General features: G+C 42.0%; 2 protein-coding genes and 1 long non-coding RNA gene across 9 annotated transcripts; 2 read left to right on the top strand and 1 right to left on the bottom strand.

Annotated features, from left to right (window-relative positions):
* Nucleotides 1-26: 26 nt before the first annotated feature.
* LOC143366082 (uncharacterized) lies at nucleotides 27-2,628 on the top strand. The gene is made up of 3 exons (XM_076806857.1): nucleotides 27-345; nucleotides 561-646; nucleotides 734-2,628. Exons 2-3 carry the CDS (start codon nucleotides 569-571, stop codon nucleotides 2,012-2,014), a joined length of 1,359 nt encoding a protein of 452 aa, XP_076662972.1. The 5' UTR covers nucleotides 27-345; nucleotides 561-568; the 3' UTR covers nucleotides 2,015-2,628.
* Atp7 (copper-transporting ATPase 1) lies at nucleotides 2,174-22,245 on the bottom strand. 7 transcript variants are annotated; one of them, XM_076806848.1, is made up of 15 exons: nucleotides 22,108-22,245; nucleotides 21,299-21,368; nucleotides 21,124-21,172; nucleotides 9,749-10,164; nucleotides 9,365-9,657; nucleotides 9,047-9,268; nucleotides 8,744-8,973; nucleotides 8,476-8,665; nucleotides 8,176-8,409; nucleotides 6,991-7,861; nucleotides 6,325-6,908; nucleotides 5,733-5,936; nucleotides 5,416-5,636; nucleotides 5,165-5,329; nucleotides 2,174-3,263 (listed from the first exon to the last, which is right to left on the bottom strand). In XM_076806848.1, the coding sequence occupies exons 2-15, from the start codon at nucleotides 21,360-21,362 to the stop codon at nucleotides 3,131-3,133; spliced, it is 3,876 nt and encodes a 1,291-aa protein (XP_076662963.1). In that variant the 5' UTR covers nucleotides 21,363-21,368; nucleotides 22,108-22,245; the 3' UTR covers nucleotides 2,174-3,130. The 7 variants fall into 7 exon arrangements, with proteins under 7 accessions (XP_076662963.1, XP_076662962.1, XP_076662965.1 ...); XM_076806847.1 differs by having other exon boundaries at nucleotides 21,747-22,243; XM_076806850.1 differs by lacking the exons at nucleotides 21,124-21,172; nucleotides 21,299-21,368; nucleotides 22,108-22,245 and adding an exon at nucleotides 20,155-20,738.
* On the top strand, nucleotides 14,239-16,581 carry LOC143366088 (uncharacterized). Its single transcript, XR_013084658.1, has 2 exons — nucleotides 14,239-15,943; nucleotides 16,080-16,581. It is a non-coding gene; the product is annotated as an uncharacterized LOC143366088 (long non-coding RNA).
* Nucleotides 22,246-22,798: the final 553 nt, after the last annotated feature.

The raw sequence follows: 22,798 nt of genomic DNA, 5'->3' as shown, positions 1-22,798 counted from the left end.
ATATACAGTGACAGTCGTCAAAATGACAAAATTCACTAAAAAAACGTGTGATAAAACATTACTATAATTTTGACGAATCCACAATAATTGAACGAAGTCAAGCATCATTGTCATTTCCATCGATTATTCAAAAGTTCTTGTAATAGGTTTCGAACAATGGGTCAGGCGAACGTTCCATCACTGTGGCCGAGTGAAGAGGCAACGAAGGGGTCTTAAAATAATAAATACGTCAGCGTGAAAGTCGTCTATATAACGTCGTGCATCTCACGTGGCTCGTCTGGAAACGGGGAATGACAGAAACCTAAGCTGTTCCTTACAGAAATCATTTTCAATATATAAATTATAGTAAGTAGAGAATATTAAGAAAGAATTTAATATCAAGAAATACTTCTCTTCATTTCACCTTTGATATCTTAGAAGATTCGATAGATTCAATATTATCTCTCTTTATGTGGGGCTTATTTATATTCCAGTAATTTGTCTAGAATTCAACATCAGTGCCTCTCGCTTAGTGCAACGAAATACATGCCACTGATTGCTTTATTGTCATTCGAATTCAGATACCACTATGGCCAAAGACAAGAAAGGAAGAAAGCTTGCAGTGCAGCTGAAGGAAAATAAAGTCACACTGAAGAAAAGGAATCTGGTAAGATGTTAATATTATTCTGGGGAACTGAATTGATAAAGAACGACCACAGAGATTAAGATTGCGATGCGAACGGTGTGTTCGCAGAATGCTAGGAGCAAATGGGTATGCGGTTCGTTCCACTATCGTAAGAAAACCAGCGCATGGCAAAGAGCGAAACAGAAGAGTACCGAGAAGCTGTGGAAGGTTCCTAAGAAGTTAGCAGTCTCGAACATGCTTGTGGAGCATAACAAAGAAATATACGACCGCCAGATTAAACAGCTGAATCTGGTTTTAAAGCGGTCGTCGAACTGTCAGACGCTTACGCAGGACGAGTTGAAGATGCTTTTCCTGAAGTACAAGCGAGATGGACATTACAGACCTGATAAGAATCTATCACCGTTTACAATTCTCGCGGACGGTACGAGCGGTACAACGAACGGGAGACAATTTTGCGACGCGACGCAGTGTACGTCCATTCCCGACGTACAAGTGATAAACTATAAAAACAGCAACGAGGCAGCTGGGAATTTATATTGCGACGCTGCCAGCGAGAATGAACGCAACAAGGAAAACTTGAGCCTTTACAGAAATATGCAGATAAACTTGAAGCACGATACGTGGAAACCTAAAGCAGTACTTAAAGAAAGTAACGTGGATAATAAAGTTAACAATAAGTATCTATGTGTCCAGCAAAGTCCTGCGATTGATAGTAATTATAATCGCATGCTCACGACCTACGATACGCAAACGTGCAACAACGCGAGCATGTTAAACGATGCACAGAACTTTGATCAGCCAAAGTCGAACTTTGATGTTAATAGAATCTCTAACATAGCAGACGAACGTTTCTATTACAATTTAATGAACGCAGATAGTATTCTTTCCGAAGATCAGAGCTACAGATACATGAATGAGAGTTTACTCTGTAATCCGCCTAACTCGAGTCTGGAGTACGAGAATGTAACTAACGGCAGCGGTACGTCGCAGCAGAATGATATGCAATGTCCAATGTGGTATAACGACTTGTGGGATCAGAATCTTTGCAACGATTTCCATTCAAATAACTGGAACTGTAATGCGTCTTCGATGAATAATAGCAACGTCCAGTCGTGGAAAAATCAGCCGATGTGCACTTATACTAATAACTTAGACTCGTACTATCATAAAAATCACTCTGAACGACAGAGTAACTTCAATTCGGACGTTAACATGTACCAATCGATGGCCAACGGTGTCATGCCATATGTTGCTAACAGTAGCGAAAGCAGTCAACAAGACTTTAATAGCAGCTACACCTCAACCTCAAATGCTGCATCAAATAACTTCTTCGCAGACGTAAATGCATTTATTTCCTCTTATGCTAACATCAATGACCAGTGTATGTAACACGATGCGACGCTTGAGAGACTACGAGCTTATAATTTAGATCAATACGAACACTTTTATGTTTTTGTTACCAACGTCTGTTTTTTTTAAGGTTTTTTTTAAGGATGTAAAAAAGTATTTAACGAATTGATATAAGGTTATCATATATGTATGCGTATATATATGTATAAAATATTTACTATACATTAATATACATTTTTAAGGTAAAGATGTGGCACAAAGATACAAGTATATACACAGATTTAATATTTTTTTTCAAGTAGTCTTTAAAAGTAATTTAAATATATATATTTATATATATATATATATATTTATATACTAAAGCTTTGATACCAAAAAGGAATACCTTTAGAATTACTGTACTCGCTGTTTCTCTCCACAGACATGTCAGTTTATGCTTTCATAAAAGATTCTGTTCTGAGGATATTTATAATAGGTAAAAAGTATATGACTGTAAATCAGTTAGTCACGGTTTATTATTTTCATTTGCGATCGATAGGTGTTTAAGAGATCTAACCGGAACGTTAGATGAGCTGTACGACTGTAAGGATTCGATTAATGTCCTTAAAGAAAATATATTTATTTTGTCTGAATAAACTTTGAGTGCGCTTCAAGTCTTTTTAACGCGTTCCCGGACCAGAGCGCGGTCCACGTAAACTTTTTACCTACATATCACCTTGCGTAATACTCTCTTCGATATTTAAATGTATCATGATATTGTCGTTTTTATAAAATAAATATTGCGTCTTTAATAAAGTGTATTAAGTACAGAACATAGGAAGTCATCGGTACCTTCGTTTAAGTTAATCAAAAGACGAATATCACAATACTATTAACGCAGTTCGTATAAAAGAGATAAAAGTAAATTATGAATGTATAAAAGCACCATTAGAATTCTCCGCAGCATCTCCGTAAGTTCTTTTTCGTTTCACAAAGAGAATGCAAGTTTCGTATCTGCGAAATGCGTACCCGACGTGACCTCGGAACGAGAACTACACTTTAGTACTATGGCTTGGCGAAATATTACAGACTTAGTCCTTCAGCAAACAGGCTGAGAAAATATTCGTAAAATGCGTGTCAACAAGCCTGACATTCTGAGGAAGACAATTTTACATGTCATAAAGGAGTTATGCTCGTATGGTCCTTTACGTTTTTCCTGTAACCAGAGAAATCGGTGACCAAATCAATTTCGTCTATGTCCTCGCCGAGAAGACGGCCCTCTACGTCGTCTTTGGATCTTCTGAACAACCTGCAATCGAATTTTCCAACACAAAAGAGGTGTTAAGCCAATTACGATACATTAGAACATCGACGTATGAATTACAATATACATATTACCTTTCCTTGCATTCAAAGGGATTTCTTTTCAGTTTGTAATATTATGCAGTTACGTAAAATATCTGTTATATTAATTACAAAGCAGCGTTGCACAATGAATCTAGATACAGTACTGTCAGTGAAGCGATCGTTGCGGTATAGTCAGAGAATTCATGTACCTCTGTACGTAACAGGTATCGCAAGCATTGCGGGAAGTGAAGATATTCTTAAGTACCGTGTGAGACACGAATCCAGTGGAGGAGTTAGTCACAGGATACTTTACACATCAATACTACTTGCTGGAAGCAGGTCGAAGCAAACACACTGTCAAATTAGCAGAGGAGGGTGCTTTAATTCGCAGAACATTCCTTTTTTCTTTTCTGCTGTAACATTATAAACTTCTAAGAGGGCAGTTCAAATCAACGCGCCGGTATATCTCTGGTGAGCAGGCAGACGAGTATAAGTCGGAAATTTTTGTTTTGCAGGAGGACGCTTAGAATATTTAAAGTGCTATGTGTTAAATTTTGGTCGCGAATGTTGATAACATATGTCCCGTCCCGTTGGACTGTCAAAATATACTTCAGCTTTGAAAAAAAAATACAAAAATTTGAAGTTACAAATTGAGCAAAGCAAATTTTATTTTTAACTTCGATTTACAAAAAGTACGAAAAAAGAAACTGTTTAGCTTGAGGTGAGATATTATTTTCTTCGTCGTATTTAACTAAATACATTTTTAAATTATAAATGAATGGCATGCTATAATGCTACAAATCTGATTTATACAGTCTTCTCTCGATATATAGCCGCGATCCAGAACCGGCAGCGTCAATATATTGAGTGGAACATGATTCTTCGTTCTTTTCGAGTTAGACAATTTTTTTTTAGAAAGGCGTCAAACATTTATCGCACACAAGAAAAATATTTCAATGTAGAAAATGTTAGCGTACTTATCTCGTTTTCACCAAAATTAGACATACACATGTTTACCCGTCCGCCAGAGATATATTACAGACATTGTACGCTGCAAAGGCATGCAAAAGAATATACAAACCGAAAGAACTAAGAGTTGAGCAAATCTTCAGGATCGGGTAATGCATCTAGCAGATGTGTCTATTGAAAAAGTACGAGTATTTATTTACAAAATCTCTTTGTACAATAATCGAGATGGATATACAATCATAATTAAAAACGATCCAACATTCCCTGTTTAACATTAAACCACCTATTTACATTTAATACAATATTTACAATTCTTCACGAGATTAAAAACACCTTGTACCAATCGTCCCCGCGAATTACCCACGGTCCCCCAAGAATAGTACTACATTCGAACATTCTTCTCCGTTTGATTAACTTTTCGTTTGTTCAGTCTTACAGTACAGTTTAAATCGTAAAGTTTTATTAGTTCGTTAAGGAAGATAACATTATGTAACGCCCGACTCGAAATAAACATCATATCAAATGTAAAATCATTTGTAAACTCACAGCCTGTTTCATTCGAGCGCGAGGCAATCAAATACAAATAGAAAATGTGCTACTTAAACTGTTCAACGTATTACAAGTTAGTAGTTTTATGTACAGTGGTCGATCACGCGATCGACATTCAATCTCTGCGTTAGCACGATAACAAAAAGGAGAAGTAAATGATTAAAAAAAAAGAAGGAAGCGCGAAAGATAAAAGAAAAGCCGACACCTTGATATTAGCATGTTATAATTAAGAAGTATAACCAACACCTTCCGTTGTTACAACCATTCAGTCCTGGGCCTCGTCAGGCAGTGGGATTGTTGCAATTTCGTACGAGCTTTGAAAGCATAGAAGGAGTGTGAGCGTACCTGGACAGCGTAGACGCGGACCTGTGCATGATCGGCATTACTGAATCGTCCAAACCACGATGGAGAGATATCGTGTCTGAATCGATCATTCTTGCTGTGGAATGGGCACGCATTGCTGTTAAATATTCGGGAGTTTCTAGGGTAGCTTTCGTGGGTTTAATGTACCTGCGAACACAGCAAAAGTATCTCATACTTCATTCTCCACCGCAACAGCACATTAACGAGGATCGTCTTTTTGCTTTGATACTTACCATTTTAATAGCAAAGAGCTTCCAACTACAGACACAGAACTTAAAGCCATCGCTGCTGACGACATCCACGGCTGCAAGAAGAATCCGAACGAGCTAAATATTCCAGCGGCTATGGGGATGCCCAGTAGATTATAAATACTGGCGAATAAGAAGTTTAGCCTTATCCGACGAACGGTTTTCCTGGATAGGTCCAAGCACGCGATGACGTCCAGGAGGTCGTTCTAAAGGGATTGTTATTGAATATCGGAGTATTTAGAATGTTGCTATCTTTCGGTGATAAATTGTTTGAGAATTAAGGACGCCATACTGCAACTTACTCGCATGAGGACCACGTCAGCAGCCTCCACAGCAACATCTGTGCCGGAGGATATCGCGATGCCCACGTCCGACTGTGCAAGGGCAGGACTATCATTCACGCCATCTCCTACCATCGCGACTCTCAACCCTTGGTCCTGTAGCCGCTGAATCTTTGCAACCTTGTGGGAAGGCAGCACCTCTGCGAACACTCTGCTGATACCGACCTATAAGAATGCACAGATTAGCGACATATTACTGCAATATTTAGGGCCGCGTTTATACTTTTGGAAGCCTTCTCCTTTCAAAAGAACAAGTTTATTTCTACGGTTGTGTGGAATATGTAGATATAGGGGACAAAATAGCTATTGCCGCAATTGTTTTAGTTTTTTGCCTCGGTGGCATTTTACAGCTGCCGCTAGTTTTTATATTATGAATTTAATATTTAAAACGAAGTATTATATGTTGCAACTATAAGGTTTTAAAATGACCCAGCTTGCGCCTAGTGTGTCTTGTGGTAAATTCGGCCGGGCAATATTTAATCAGGAGAGTGTACTACATTCGGACAATCTCTTTAGCTTAAATTATTCACCCTGTGTCGCGATTCTAGTTTACCTGTCTGGCAATGGAAGCTGCAGTTTTCCTGTTATCCCCAGTCAGAAGGATCACCTCCAGGCCCATCTTCTTCAAAGTATAAATTGCCAGATGGGCTTCCGGCTTGACAGTATCTGCCACGCTGATCATAGCTACCAGCACGTTGTTCACAGCCGCCAGAACAGCGGTGTGACCCAAGTCTTCTTCGTTCGTCATCCTCAGCTCCACTTCCTGCGATATATTCACAGCGTTCCTCCGCATCCACTCCCTATTACCAATGCATATCTCATAAACGTCCTCGGGATTATCCTGGTCACCCTGTGAATCTGGACTCAGCAGTAACTGCAGATCCAGATTCTGCCTCTCCTGACTGGCGCCGGCAATCGACACAACATCTATAGGTACACTGTTCAAAGTGTACGTCTCAGAAGACCTTTTCACTTGGTTCACGTAATTAATAATGTTCTCGGACTTCAAAGCGTCCGTAAAAGTGTTGGAGATGTGCGACACCTTGCACTTCAGGCCGCAGCCAGGTACTGCCTGGAAGTTGGAGCACTTGCCCGTCGCCTCGGAGCCAATGGTATCCTTCACGTAGCGGACGATTGCTTAAAAAGAAGAGACACTTATTAAAACTTACACAGGACCTTTTATCGACACGATAAACACGCGACCGTTTAGAGCATTCACCTGACGCGATCGGGTGTTCGCTGTTCGTCTCGGCGGTGCAAACGATGACCAAGAATTTCGCTAACGAGCAGACCTTCTCGTCCACGAAGAGACCGATCTTCGTCACCATGGGCACGCCGTGCGTTATCGTACCGGTCTTATCGAATACGATGCACTTGACTTTGTGCGCGTTCTCTAGAGGCTCGGCGCCCTTTATGAGAATCCCGTTCAGTGCGCCGACCCCGGTGCCAACCATGACAGCTGTAGGAGTGGCCAGACCTAAAGCGCAGGGACAAGCGATGGCCAGGACAGAAAGAGCGCTCCTGAAAGCGTACTGGAATATGATCTCCTCCCTGTTCATCCCGTGCTTATTGATCTGATCGTTATGCAAGATCGGCAGCTTGTCGATGTTCACGTATCCGACTATTATCCAGATGATAAGCGTCACTATGGACACGGCTATGACGAGGGGGATGAAGTAGCCAGCGATCTTGTCAGCCAGATGCTGAATGGGCGCTTTGTTCGTCTGTGCCTCTTCCACCAGTCGAACGATTTGCGCCAGCGTGGTGTGCTCGCCTGTGTGGGTGGCGGTGATTAATAAAGGGCCGTTCTGATTTATCGAGCCTCCGATCACCACCGAGCTTTTCTTCTTCGGCACGGGCATACTCTCGCCAGTTATCAGGCTCTCGTCGCACGTGGAGTGCCCTGTGAGCACTCTGCCGTCGACGGGGACTTTGGCGCCCGGCACCACCTTCAACACGTCCCCGCGCTGCACTAGGTCTATACTAATTAATCGTTCCGATAATATTTCGCTATTGGGACCCAGCGTGACTAAAACGGCATCCGTCGCTTTTAGGGATAACAGCTTTGATAGGGCCTCCGAGGTTTTGCCCTGCAAAGATTCGTTACTTTGTGTTGGGTTATTTGTTTCATAGGGGCTGTAGGTGAAACAGTGGCGGATTTAAGGAAAGGGACGCAGGTGGCAAACCTTCTGAGGGGCCCCTTTTCGGGGAAATGAAGCGGTAGTTTGCTAAAACCGGACAAAACGTAGTAAAAACCGGGTAAAAAAATATAGTGTTTGGATCAAATCATGATTTTTCTTTTAAGGTGGGGCCCTGGATGGGCCTTCTGGGCAGGGGCCCAGGCGGTAATTGCTCTTTGTTAAATCCGCCACTGAGGTGAGAGATTTTATGTGGAGATTAAAACCTTCGCAACGTGCTCCAGCCATCTACCCAAGCTAATGAACACTAGCAACATCGGGGGAGTATCGAAGAACGTCTGGGGACTAATGTGCTCCTGCATTATCATGGCTGCTGCGAGCACGGCGACGGAGTAGAGGTATGATATCGTGGTGGTCATTGAGATTAAGACGTCCATGTTAGTCGAGCCGTGTTTTAAAGCTTTGTAGGCTTGCACGTAAAAGTGCCAGCCGCCGAAGAACTGTGGATGTTGAAGTTGATTAGAAATTGAGTTGTGATGCTTGCAGACAGGGTTCATTAGAATTACCTGGACTGGCGTAGAAAATATGAAAAGGATCAGATTCTCCCAAGAAAGACCAGGTACCACGCAACACATGTCCTTGTGGGATTTCTCGCCGGCGGACATAACTACCATGAAGTACGTCATGGCTAGCATACACGGCACGCCGAAAATTAATGATACTAAGAACGCTGCTCGCCATTTGTTTATCTCCTCTCTGTGAAAATAAAAGATAGAACGTATAGAGACGTGCAGATTTTTATTTCATTTAAGTTCCACAAACCACTGCGCTTACTTCTGGTCCAAATAGTCTCTGTTCTCCTTATCCCTATTACTAAACAACGTCGCCGTAAAGCCTAACTTGTTGATGCACTCAACGATGTCCCTAACTCCAATCTTCTCCACATCGTACTTGAATTTACCTCGTTGAGTTGCCAACGCGACCATGGCTGAATGAACTCCTGTCAGTTTCTTCACGGTGGACTCTATTTTGTTAACACAGGACGCGCACGTCATACCTGTAATCTGGGAACTCAGAAGTATAAGGAATTTCAGGAATTATAAAGCAGGTTACTAGAATAATGTCAGAGCGACTTACCTTCAACTCAGTTTCTCCCTCCCCGGTCCCTGGCTCTTCGATCAAAGTGGTAGGAAAGCCAAGCTCGGATATGCTGGAAGCAATGTCCACTGCCCTTATTTTGTCCGGATTGAATGTGACTTCCGCCTTGGCAGCCATCAAAGCCACCAAGATGCTCTGTACACCGTACAACTTCTTGCAGTGCTTCTCTATGGCAGCGACGCAGGAAGCACAGGTCATTCCCTTTAGGAACACGAATCGAAGCCACAGGTTGGAGGATAACTTCCTTGCGATCACCGGGATCCCTTGTTAAGTTCTAGTGTTCTCTATTTTACTTACTGTGATATGCAGAAAGCACTTCGCCACCTTATCCTGGGCCTTCACGTCACCCCCTCCGTTCATTGGCAACAGAACCTCTCCATCCTTTAGGTTATTATTCGTCGACGCTGCGTTCACAGTCGTCCCAAGTGCCTTACCATTTACTTCTTTAACGAACGCACTGAAGCCCATTTCCTCAATGCGCGCAGCTATTTGCTCAGCTGTTAGATCGTCAGCGTTGTAAGAAACTTTAGCCTCTTTGTCCTCCAAGTTGACGTTCACTGCGCTTACCCCCGACTTTCCTGACAGAACGCCTGCAATAATAAAGGCGACCAACAGGAATATACAATCTCTACTCGTTCGGCTATAGTACTTCACAAAATCTCTGATGAATTTGTTCTTCACCTGTGATGTTCTTCACGCAAGACATACAAGTCATTCCATCCACGTGGATACTGCAAGTGCTGACGGCGGCTTCCAGGGGTACATTCTTCAGCTTGCTTTCATTACTGCTACTTTCATCCTCGCATAAAGAAGCCACGAACCCCATGTTCTGTATGGCCTCCAGCAATTCGCTAGGTGTAATTTCGTCGACTTTGTACTCTATGTAACCGGCCTTCTCCTCCAGCTTCACCTTAACACTTGCAACCTCGGGTTGACCACCAATTGTCCTCTCAATGTTGTTCACGCAGTTTTGGCATCTCATTCCCTCGATTTTAATCTTGACAGTAGACGTGCTCGAGGAACGTTCTGTCTCATGGGGCCGTGGAACGCGGACCAAGTGCGTCGTGCCCTCGTAATCGGCGTCATCGTCTCCATCCCTGAAACAATGCTGCTATCGTTAATTGTGCGTCATTATCTATCTCTATTAGCCATAAAGCGGCATACGAAGCCTACTGTAAGGTGACCATTTCTTTCTTAGGGATTCCGGGGATATGAGAAATATTTCTTTTTTAGGAATCACCGATACTTCTCGGTGACTTGGTTACGCTGTGACCAAAGTAGTAGAATTTTAATAGCAAACTCGTTGCTTCGGTGGGATATTGATTATTTGGTAATTTTAAAGAAGAAATATAGAAGCGGGAACTATTACCGAAAATCGGAGACAAGTGATTAAGTTGACAATTGGGGACAAAATCATTACCTTAAGTTCAGAATTAGGGAGAAATAATTACCTTAAGTTTAGAAATGGGGACAAATGATTACCTTAAGTTCAGAACTGAGGACAAATGGTTACCTTAAATTCAGAATTGGGGGAAAATCATTGCCTTAAGTTGAGAATAGGGGACAAGTGATTACCTTAAATTCAGAATTGGGGACAAAATCGGGGACACAAATCGTGTTCCAGGGACTGTCTCCAGAAATCGGAGACGAATCGTAACCTTAGTTTCAAGTGTGCCTCGGTAAATTAAAGATTTATCTGAATCGAGGCAGCTCTAAAAAAAGATATTCGAGGCCAAAATTGGTTGTATGTACATGTAGATATTCCATTTGACAAAATGCCGAAAAGTTCAAACGGAATTATACATTGCAAATGTATCATTTTCTTACAAAAGTTGCTTCTGTAGGCGGAGCGTTCCCCCCACCTTGCCTCCCGCCACTGCTGACTGGCGCGGCGTACCGTACCAGAAATGCCCCGCCCACAGAAGCAACTCCGCGCGATCCAATTAGTGGAAACTTTTTCAGCCTTTTGCAAGAAAACCGTTCACTTTAAACATACGATTCTTGTTCAACATTTTATCTTCAGAAATGGCGCTACAAATTGGTGCAATAAATCTCGCCATGCAGTGTATCTTTAATTACAATTAATTACACGTTCCCTCTCATCATATTGGTACCCATTTTGCTCCAGTGCCATTTAAATTTGCAATCAGGAGAGAGGAAACGTCATTATGCAGCTAGATAATAAGGGTGGGACTATTCGAATAATTTAATATTCGAATATTTTACAAGTATTCGAATGCTACGAATAAACTTCGAATATTTTACAAGTATTCGAATGCTACGAATAAACTTCGAATATTTGAGTATTCGAATGTTATTATAAAAATTCGACAAATAGTCCCAGCCCTACTAGATATCACTGTAACGACAGACGCGAATCGCTTACCGGTAATTTCATGAAAAAAAGTGCTCGTTATCGGGCTGGAAGTGAGGCTACTATCGTACGACCAGCGAACTTCGCAAATCGTGTAAATGCATTTGCCTAGTATCACGTCCAGCGTTTGAAAGCGGCACAATTTTTACCTATCGGTGACAGTTTTTACAGTACAAACAACAACGTTTACTCTCTCGCGTTCTGGCAACTCAAGACACACAGTGGCACCGTGGGTATTGAGGGGGAATGTTTCTTCGGCTTATCTTTTTTATGTAACTGTTCTGTGGAGACACTGGCGCGATTGTGGGCAACGGGCCACGTTTTCGATGTAAAATACACACGATGCACGTAATCGTGCCGGTGAACAATATTTCACTTGACACTTTTGCCATCCGCGAAGGATGTCTCTTTTAAAAGAAGCCAACGTTGGGCATGTTTAAAAAGACATCAGGACGCTACGTGATTAATGATTAATTATCGAGCTTTAGATACTTAGACGCTGGAGACACCGATCACGAAGGTCGATCGTACTGATAACGATACGTGGGTTGACGGTCGTTATCGCCCGTTATTTCAAGGGACAAGAGATGTAGAATTGTTTACATAAATGAGATGAAGAAATTTTCACGGTGTTATCTGCTTTCTCTGAGGGGGTGCGGTGCCATTGGCAATGAAAGTCGTATTTCTTGGTATATGTAGGTATATACTCTAGGTATGTTGAGTACATACATTATACTATTTAGATTTAGGTAGGTACTCCGTGTTCTGGGTACTTTAAATGGTCTAGGTAGTCTAGGTATTCTAAACAGTGGCGCAGTCACGATTTAATCGTGGGGGAAGCCGAGTTGAACGAATAAAAATATTTGTAATGCAAATTCAATAAAACTCATTAGGTGATTATAAAAATTTACTTAAAGTATAAAATGCTGTTTCCTTTCTTTTTACAAAGCCCCATCTTTGGGGGGTGCCAGGCCCCCCTCTGTGTGCGCCAGGAAGAATCGCTTATTTTTAAAAACTGATATTTATTAAGTTTATAATAAAAAAGTGAATATTTTTAATTTTTTAATTAAATCGTGGCATGTCAATTTTACTGTTTCTCAAAGTTGCCCCCCCCTGTAGAAAAAAGTTTGCGGCTGTCCTTGGATAGGTCAGTACCCTCATTGAAGAGTCTTTGCAAAAAACATTGGAAGGCCAAAAATCCAATTCTATACTATAGTATTACCATTGGCACGTAAAACATTCTTTGATAAAGAATAATTAATTTTGGCACTTACAGTGTTTTCTACAAAGACTCTTCAATTCTTGGTACATATTCTCTATGTTCTAGAATTTAAGTACTTTCGATGTTTTAAAAATTCTAAATACCCTACGCCAGTGCTTTCAACCCTGTGGGTCGCGATTCATTTTAGTTAACAATTCTTAGCACTTATTTCTTTTTATATGGTTACATTGTCATATTCAATTAATGTTGTAACACTGATTTTTCATAAATGAAAAAAAGAGAGGCTGGTTACCCAGATGCAAGCACAACTACTACACTAAAGATAATTAAAAAACATCATCTATCTTTAAGTATATTTAATATATGTATTAAGATAATTAAGTGTTATTAAGTTAATGTTATATTCTGAAGTACCTATTTTTAATGCGATTTCTTTACTTTACCTTGTAAGGGGGAAGGGGAGTCGCAGGTTATTTAAATATCATAAAAAGAGGTCGTAACTCAAAAGAGGTTGAGAAACACTGCCATAAGCCAAGTACTCAAATGCTCTAAAAACCCCAAAAGAACCCCCTAAGAACCCAAAGATTACGAATCCCAAGTACCGAAAGTGACCAGATGTTTTTATGTTGGGATGCGGGATGTGCAAAGAAAGCCGTAACAGATTCGTGAGGACACCATTTTCCTAGTTTATTTAATTATATAATAAACACATGCTTCTGATAAATTAAGACAAAATGAAAAACACTGAAAAAAATTATATGTCCAATCCGGGACAAGTTCCGGGCCAGTTTACAACGCGGGGCAAACAAACTCAAACCCGGGGCAGTCGGGCACGATCCGGGACGTCTGATCACTTTACAAGTACCCCAGCGTCCTTGATCACCACAACCCTCCAAGGTACCCGGAGCCCTAAGTATTATATTCATTCCAAATCCCGAAGCTTACCAAAGAGTATCCACCGCCCCATAATTCCTCCCAATCAAAGGCTGCCTATCCTCGTCCATCGTTCTATCAAGGACCAACTAAAGACTGAAAATCTCTCCGACGCTCGTGGTACTCGTAATGGCAGAAAAATCAGTACCAGCTGTATTACGACATCGGTGGGAATTTCAATGTTTATCCGACGCTTTCGAACGAACTTCTAACGCCCTTGGAACACCGATAAGCCGACGCGCCCCCTCCGATAAGAATCATCCAACAAACCCCCACTACAACGATATTACCAAAAAAAAACGAACCACCAGCAGGCTTCCACGAATCTCGCAAATTGTTCGATTACGGTAAATGTCTGTAAACGAGAAATTACGCCGCTGCTAATGCTGCGCGTCGAATACGCTGATTCATTTCGACACGAGCGCGATGGAGTTTACTGATAAAGCGAGCGACGGTTGAAACGTCGAATTCTTTGGCCGAGAGATGGGCCAGAAAAGTTCGTTCTTCGCGTGAAATAAACGTTCGCGAGGTAACAGCTGGACAGTGACACGAACGTCCAAGATGGTCCAAGAGAACCCCCCCTCTCGTGGATCGTCGAGTGTTGTGAATTTTTTGAAGTACAGGTGCAGGAAAGTGAGAGATTTCCTTCGAGCGATCGGGGCGGTCCAGTGGGACAAGGATTTCGGGCGAGTTCCACGTGCTGACCGGGATTGGGTATCACGTTTGTCGAACTCCGTCGTCGAAGCTCCCGCAGCGACGTGAGTGGGGAGAGCACCGAAACACAAGGCAGTATGCTAGACTCGAATTGATATCGACGAGCGACTGATAACTTCTGTAATCGTGTGTCAGCTCGAAAGCTCAGCTGCTCTCGCATCTTTTTGCTCACGGCACTTCGTTCCGGCGCTTGGCTCATCTGCGAGGATTCTATATAGGATGTACCAAAGTGGGAGCGTGCGGAAGAAGTTCGACGACTACCTCTGGCTGGAATTTTGGGTGATGGTTAGTAGTGATGTGGTAGGAAGTAGTGGAGATTTGAGTGACTCGATTTTTGGGGGTAAGTGGGTGCATTTTGGAAACGTGACGTAGTAGTAAATTTAAGTAGTAACGTAGTAGTTTTGATTATTCAAGTGGTAAATCTTTTTTCAAGTCAAAAATCCTTCTTGCAATCATTATTTTTGGCAAAAAAGAACCTATCTCCAAAGTTTCAGCCAATTCGGATTAGCCATATAGGTTTTCGAAAGTACAACCAAGTAAGGTTTTTGGATTAAAAAAAAATTGATTTGGGAGGTTTGTTTTAGTATTTGGTCTTCCAAAGGGAGAAACATTCTTTTAATTCTCACTTTCCTGGGCTTCCTTTGCTTAGTGGTTTGGGTGGCACCGGTTGCGCGTTATTTAGCGAAAGTAGTGATGGGTTTAAACCAACCGCGAGTATTTTTGTTTGAATGAATATTACTCGACTTATATTTTTCATTTGAAATACAGTAATAGATGTTTAATTTACAATTCTCTGGTCTGTATCAGTTGCTTTGGATCTTTCATTTCCATTAAATTATGTTCTTACAACTAATTTCAACGTTGCTACGAAGTGTGTAAACATGATTGTGTGTGACTCAGTGATTTCTTCGAAGATTTGTTATCTTTCCTAGAACTCCGTTAATTTAATTCATAGAAATTAATTCCAATTACTATTAACATTAACAGAACAATTATCAATATAACTTCACATAAAGTAGATTTGGTCGCGTACTTTTTGAACATCTTATACTGATATTGCAACACGTTACACACGACTTGTTTAGACGCGTAATCGCAGCTCACAAAGTAGAGTCAAGCAACTTTTATTTTTTATAATGAACAAAATGATAACATCCATCCTTGCCGCGATTACATTCCATCTAATTCAATTGTTTATAAAAAAAAGAATACACGGCCATTGCATTTCTCTTAGAAATAAGCGAATTGGTAGCTGTAAAAGCTATTGCAACATGATGCGCTGCTCTTCGACCCCGCGACACAGAATACGTAATAGATACTTACTCAACAGAAAAAGGTATTACTCAATTTAGTGTTGAAATCAAAATAGAATAAAAAGAGAGCTGAAATTATGGAGACTATTACACAATTACTATTTTTGCGATTTAATTTTCTCATCACTTTTTATAGTCCTATAAAAATTCTGAATTTCCACTGTGCCGCGGAAACTGTTAAATTACATTTGAACGACACTGAAAGTGACCAAGCATCGAGAAGAGAAAGAGAGTTCATCAAATGTTCCGTTATCTCCTAAGGTGCACCGGCGTTCATAATTATTAGACACCTGTTGTATTTGCAGAAAATGTGATATTTGGTAGAGATTGAATGCTTTTAATTAAAAACACTAAATAAAGTAAAATTCCTTAGAATTCTGCGATAAATTTTTCTTACTGGTCCTGATACTTTTGGACGGCAGTGTATTTTCGAATTACAAAAGAAACATGTTGCAGAGACCCGACCACGGGTGCACGCCTTCAGATGGTATCCCACAGGCAGATGAGGAAGCGAGGGCGAAGAGGATAAAACCCGTTACACTTTCTGCACGTGACGCTTTCGCCGATTAAATGCCACGCATTTGTGCACAGATTAATCGGACTTCATTGACGTCACTATTGAAGTGATTGTAGTTAAAGAACCGCGCTTCGTGCTTAATTCATATCTTCTCAAGGTGATCGTATTTTGATGGATCATCTGATACTTCGAAATTAACGCGGTGCATGATTGACGTTGCTTCGACGAAAACAACGGGAAAGCAATATGTATAGCTACTATCGTACGAATCGTATCGTTGAAGCGTGGACGTTGAGGATCAGTGCGTGGAAGTTAATTACTATTATATATTCTAAGCGAGGAAGTTAAGGATTACTATTGTATCTCCGATGCGTAGAAGTGAAGGATTATTCTAGCTTCTCGAGGTGATCGTAATGTTTAGAAAAGAAGCGTGGAAATTAATTACTATTATATTTTCCACGCGTGGAAGTTAAAAATTACTATTATATTTTCCACGCGTGGAAGTTAAAAATTACTATTATATTTTCCACGCGTGGAAGTTAACAATTACTAAATCTTCCCAGGGAGATTTTATTTTTTAGGAAAGAACCGTGGCGTTCAATCATTATTATATCTCCCAAGCGTGCAAGTTAAGAATTCCCATAATACCTCTCAAGCATGGCACTTAAGAATTCCGATCATATCTCCCAAGCGTGGAACTTAATAATTCCCATTATACCTCTCAAGCACATAACCTAAGAAGCCCTATATCTCCTCAACGCGACCTTACATACTTTCGAAGCACCTTCCAATACTTCGAGATCGCTTCAACTAGTGTCCAAGAAACGAGGAAACTAAATATAGGTTATAAACCTCCAGCTCCAAATCTATCGTCCACCACTAATCCCCGCATATTCTTCCACTTATCTCTTAAGTCCAATTTCCACCAGAAATACGAGTATATAGTACTGACCCGATCAGTTCCACGCTCTCGTCCACGCCGTCCTCGTGTAAAGGTGACCAAACGGGGGGCCCAGCACGGTAATTTAGCACACTGTTCCGCGCGGATTTGGCCCGATGCACAAAAGGCAGGGTGAACCTCGTCATCCTTGCCCGATTCATGCTCCTCGATTCACACGCGCAACAATATGCGAGCCTTCCCCGGCATAGGTCGCGTTATCGCGCGACGAACGGCAAGCAGCAACGAAATCGAAAGAACGGCACGTTATGCGTTAAACGACTGTCGGCCAAGATCCCTGTGGATTACCTCGGGCTGTCCGTCTATCTTTTGTACGCCACAGTGATGCAAGAATGCGAAGCTCAATGTTTGACTTACTGTTTTTTATTTACTCAAGCGCTACGAATTTTACAGGAACGTACAACCGCGCGCATAATAGCAAGCTATGTAATTACCAGGAATGGTTTCTTTTGTCACCACGCGACAAGAAAATAACGAAGCGAAGAGAACCTGCGGGTAGGGAATCAGCCGTTTTGAGGTAAGAGATTGAAGTTTGGGCTCAAGAGTATGTACTTCGTAAGTGGTAAGGAAGTACGTTACAGAGAAAATGCAGTAAGGATTAAGCGGACAGGTCACATTACTGATTTCTTTTCACTGAAACTGATCCACTCCCTTGGCATATACTGCGGCAGAACGATTCTGTTCTACCTCAATACGAAAGATAATACATGCAAAGCATACGATACATTGCACGCAAAAAAGTGCGATGTTATGCGATTACTCGGGATTCCAAATACCTACGCCTCGAGTATCGCCTTACGCCAGCAAAGGGAGTGAATGTTGTCGTAAGAACGACGGACCGGAAGTCGAAACCAGATCCTCCATCCGTCGGGTCGGACTGAATTAATGGTGGAATCAACTGTTCCCTTTACGCGGGCCTAATATTCGATAATGGCCGCCACTCGCTTTCACGAAAGAGAAACGAATACGATCAGGCCCTTTCTGTCACGCCTGACACGTGACTGGTATTCTTTATACACAGGGTGGACCTATAAGAATTACCATATTGAATATTCCCAGAAGCATGGAAGTAAGAGAAACATTTTTCCCAATAAAATATGAAAAGGACATTTTTCTCTTACGTACCTATGTATTTCCATAATTCCAGAGACACTCAAGGTGGGAATTATTATTGCTCCACCCTGTATAATCGCTCAACAGAAACTGCACAAGTTAAAAGGGATGCTAACAGAAGCAGTTTCTGTGATTCAACTACGCGCTAGGTACCTGTCAGTCCTAATATCGAAGAAAAAGTTCATGGCAATCGATTCTCCTTCCCGTCGTCTATCGATCGCATCTACTTTCGGCACCTCGATGACTCACTTCAAGAAGTTTGTCCCATGATAAATACGTGTGCACAAAACAAAGCTGTCCATGTTACACGATACTTATACTTCTTTCGCCTACTTCTAATCCAAATGTCGCGCACAGTTCTCACGCAGAATTTCCGTTTACACTGAACACTTCCCGTCACCTCGTCCTCCGCGGTCTTTTTCAAATCTCACTTTTCACTTTCGTCCGCAGTAGTCTCGCTCGATCTCCCGAGAGCCTCTTGCTCCTACGTTCGATCTATACATCGCTAATTGAACTATCTGTCGATATCCAACGGTCGCGGCGTGCACACTGTCGCTGCACGGAACTTCCTGCAACCGCGAACCGATGATAACTCGGCGAAACGTCGGTTATCTCGTTTCCTTTATTTCGTCTTGATTCAGCACTTTCCCTTAGAACGCGAGAGCTTCGAGTGGCACGGGGAAACGTACCAGACACGTTCGACTTGTTCCGAAGCGAGTCCGGGCAGCGTCCCGGTGACTTTCGGTAACAGGAACGTCGTGAATACGTTCGTGGTGTTGCTGGACCGAGTGAAATGCCACGAGAACGAGGCACGCTCCACGACTGGAAGATATGCACACCTGGACACTTGGAATAAGTATCACGCCGACGAGAGAGAAAGGCGTGCTCCAGTTCTATCGACAGGATCTTTCTGCCGTGTAATTTCCTCCGCGCGTTCCGTTTACGACTTGCTTCGATACATTGCACGAACGTTGGAACTAAATCGTAATATCGATCTAGCCGTCGATTTCCATTTTAGAGAATTGGCAAAAGTGCGAAACCGTGATTTTTGTGAATCTGAGCTGAACGCATCATAGGCGTAGCGAAGGAGGGGCAAAAAATAATAAATTAGTCGAACGTCCAAAATTAAATTAATTTATAACAGAATAAAAATAAATTAAATTGTGAAGTAATTTCGCATTCGGTCCATCTAATTATACGTAAGATGTAATAACAAAATGTCTTTCACTATTTATTACCCCTCCCTGAATGTAAATCCATGCCTTTTTCTTTATCTTTAAGTTTTAAAGTTAATCAAGTTCCTGGAGTTTCGCAATTTTACGATTGGAACAACGAATTCTTTCGATTGCTTTTGAAAGTCCCAGCAAATATGAACGTTCGAACGTTGGATGATAAGGGTGGATTCATTTCCCACTGTATTATCAGTGCTGAGTATAAAAATCATGGAGGAAACGATAGGGAGGCGAATTGATTCTCGTTTTAAATTATATCGAGCTACTGGTGACTGTTTATCATTGTTTTCAGTCACTCTCGGTTGAGTGGAGTTGGTATTAGAACGTGTAGAATGTACGTGGCGTGGGAGGAACAATGATTACGGCTTTCACTACTGAATCTGCGTATTTGCATTTGGATCTTTGTTAATACAAAGATCTGTTCTCGAAATTAGTCTTCACGGGGATATTTAAGATCAGTTTTTTTAGTTTCATGTGTTCTAGGTGGGTGGTACGAAGGTAAAAATTTGATAAGTGAGCGTATCGCGGCTTTGTTCCGGTTTGCACGCGCAGAAGGAGGGGGGCGGAGTGGGGGAAACGCCACGCCCTCGGAAGCATCTTTGAGATCTGACTGGATAAAATTTACAACAAAAACGATTCGAAGTGAAGACGAAATCGGCTTCGAGCACTGTTTTCGAAATTGAAATTTGAAAAAATGAGAACTACACTTACCCAAAATTCTGAGTAGAACTCAATAGTTTATATTTCCACTTATTCAGAACCTTCTGCATTACCGAGCGGTGAGGGTTCAGATTCGGAACGTTCGAAAAATTTTTATAAAAATTCTGTGAATATATTAAACGTATATTACACAAAGAACACGTCGAGATCTCTGATTTAATCGTAGAAATCGGAGGATTAGCTTCTCGAATTTGTCACAGCGGAGAGACGAAGTCACACTGAAAGCAGAGGCGACGGAAGCGTGTTCGCCGCACGGTTCCCTCCGAAGAACAATCGAAGATCAAATATCGAAAATGGATCTAGCCCGTTTGATTAGAAAATAACGCCACAAAGAGTCGTCGTGCTTTCTGAAATACGATCGCCTGATAACGTTTTCTTCTATTCTCCTCCCTCCCCTCCCGCCGCAGCATTGTTCCACTTCAAAACAATCGCCCGATAATTTGTGTACGGAATTTGATCGGGCAGCACATATATCGGTCTGGCGAGTACTTCTGATCTTTGAATTTATTTATTAACTTCTGATTGTCAGAGCACCCTCTCACACTAGATTCAAGCACGTTCGAACAGACAATGACTACGTGGTAACCAACGCTTTCAGAGAATAGTCGCTCGACCTTCGTTGGCCAACGACAATTGAATAATTAAAGAAACCGATAATAGCACTATTTAACAACACCTCAAAGTGTCCATCGTATGCGCACCAATATTTGTGTTTAAAGCTAGACCTTGGAACGCCGCCTCATAAATACCAAACGCAATTTAAACCTAGACTTTTCTGCTTATTCGCGCAACAAACGTTCAATTGCTAAAAACGCTTTTCCGTTTCATTTTCTTTCATCGAAAGATATGTTCTCGGTCGGTCATGAAATTCAAAGTCAAATAACGATGCAAGCCAAGGTTTCGAGTAAAGAAAATATGTAGAACGTGATTACGAATGAATTTAATAAAAGCTACGCTCACCCATCTTTCGCAGATGCCAGTTCAGCTTCTGCTGTTTTATTAGAATCTCCTGAAAGAAAATAACAGTGCATCAGTTTCAATCGCTACGCGAGTGTCTAATACAAGTGCGATAGGAATTACGTTTATCAAGATTCGTGAAAGAATCTCGAAGAAATCTGAAGAAATATCTAAATACCTATATTTGTCCTATCAGGTTGGCAATTCTCCTCCGCTAGTTCCTTCGTGTGAATCACCTCCATCCTTTCCTGCAAAAACGACGCGCATTGATAAACGTATACTTCAGTCGTCAACAGACCCATATTTTATTCGGTCCACTTCCACAAGCCTGACCGTTTCACATGTAAATTGGAATAATTGCGAGGAGACTGTACAGAGGAATCACGTGCGAAGATAAACGATTAATCACGGGCAAGAATTGTCGAAAGGTCAGTGTATTGAAATTCCGCACATTTTCGTCGTTCAGATAAGAGTTGGCGGACTCGCCCAAAATATCGCAAGGCGGGTAATTAAGTCGCGTGTCGGCGTTTGTTAATCTGAAGCGTGAGAGTGTTACAATCATTGAAGAATATCAACAGGTATCGAGAGTTGCGGTATAAGGCAGAGCAGGCTGAAAGTATACGCACCACTGAAGCCTGTGGAGCAGGGCAAGAATTGTCATCAAAACGAGACGTCTGTTTTGTGCTTGCATCTGTCCCCTATATCCCGCAGACTGTGCACCATCGAAACAGGACACATCACTCGGAGGACTTTCGCGGCCACTATTTAATCGCGCTGACAACCGTCGAGGTAGACTTTGCTCCGAGTTCGCGCACCGAAATTGGGTTCCGAGTATCTTATCTTTCGTCACGAGTACTTTAACTGGAGACTGTCGAAACGGCTGACTAGAGACTCGGACAGAGAGTATTACGGTAGCCTCTCCGTTTGGTAACCCGAACGCGCGAACCAACGGAGGAGTTGGACAGGAATAACAATTGGGCTACGAACCAACGAACTGCGACAAGCTGCGTGCACGCAGCGCGGGCAGTGGCAGCACAATGGATTTCCCTTCACATCTGTGACACTCTGAATCACTGGTCAACTTTATCGATGCGCTTCATCGGCAATAGATTGCTCAAGGTTTGGTTAGTGTTCCAGGGACGCGGTAAACGGGAATGGAACCTGAGACTCAGATCTGGCGCGTACACTGTCGACAAAGAAGTCGACAAAAGGGTTTCGAGCAAGGGAAATTCGAATTGTTTTGAAACTTTGCGGGGTTGGAGGGAACCTCAATGATAAGTAGGGATGGGTTTCTCGAAGCTTCGAAACCTCGAAACCCCTCGAAGCTTCGAGTTTCGAGAATTCGAAACCCCTCGAAGCTTCGAGTTTCGAGAATTCGAAAGTTTCCATCGTTTTCGTGATTCGAAACTCTCGAACTTTGGAGCATATAAACATGGGGTGCATTCCGATCATGGACCTAAGAATTGGTGTCAATACTCTGCGCGAGCATGCAGCAAACGCAGAAACGCAGAGGAGAAGCAGGGTGCGTTCCGATTCACGCATACTGCGCATGAAGTGCAGAGACAACCGTTCCGTTTTATTGTTAGTTACTGCGCGTAGTGGTGGTGCAGAGAATTCCCTAGAACCTTTTCACTTCCGGTGCAGCGAGCGTGCAGCATACGCAGAAACTCAAGGTGCG

The sequence above is a fragment of the Andrena cerasifolii genome, chromosome 2, assembly GCF_050908995.1.
Source record: "Andrena cerasifolii isolate SP2316 chromosome 2, iyAndCera1_principal, whole genome shotgun sequence".
Lineage (NCBI taxonomy): Eukaryota > Metazoa > Arthropoda > Insecta > Hymenoptera > Andrenidae > Andrena > Andrena cerasifolii.
Note: the sequence above shows the minus strand (reverse complement) of the source record. Positions and strands in the feature narration are given on the sequence as shown.

What these genes read in the sequence shown, in the direction of transcription:
- LOC143366082 (XM_076806857.1), top strand. Translation starts at nt 569, where the DNA reads ATGGCCAAAGACAAGAAAGGAAGAAAGCTTGCAGTGCAGCTGAAGGAA. An exon ending in CACTGAAGAAAAGGAATCTG is followed by an intron (nt 647 to 733) that starts GTAAGATGTTAA and finishes GTGTGTTCGCAG; the next exon opens with AATGCTAGGAGCAAATGGGT.
- Atp7 (XM_076806846.1), bottom strand. Translation starts at nt 17,241, where the DNA reads ATGAATCGGGCAAGGATGACGAGGTTCACCCTGCCTTTTGTGCATCGG. An exon ending in GAGAGCGTGGAACTGATCGG is followed by an intron (nt 10,165 to 17,092) that starts GTCAGTACTATA and finishes GCATTGTTTCAG; the next exon opens with GGATGGAGACGATGACGCCG. An exon ending in CGAACACCCGATCGCGTCAG is followed by an intron (nt 6,909 to 6,990) that starts GTGAATGCTCTA and finishes CTTCTTTTTAAG; the next exon opens with CAATCGTCCGCTACGTGAAG.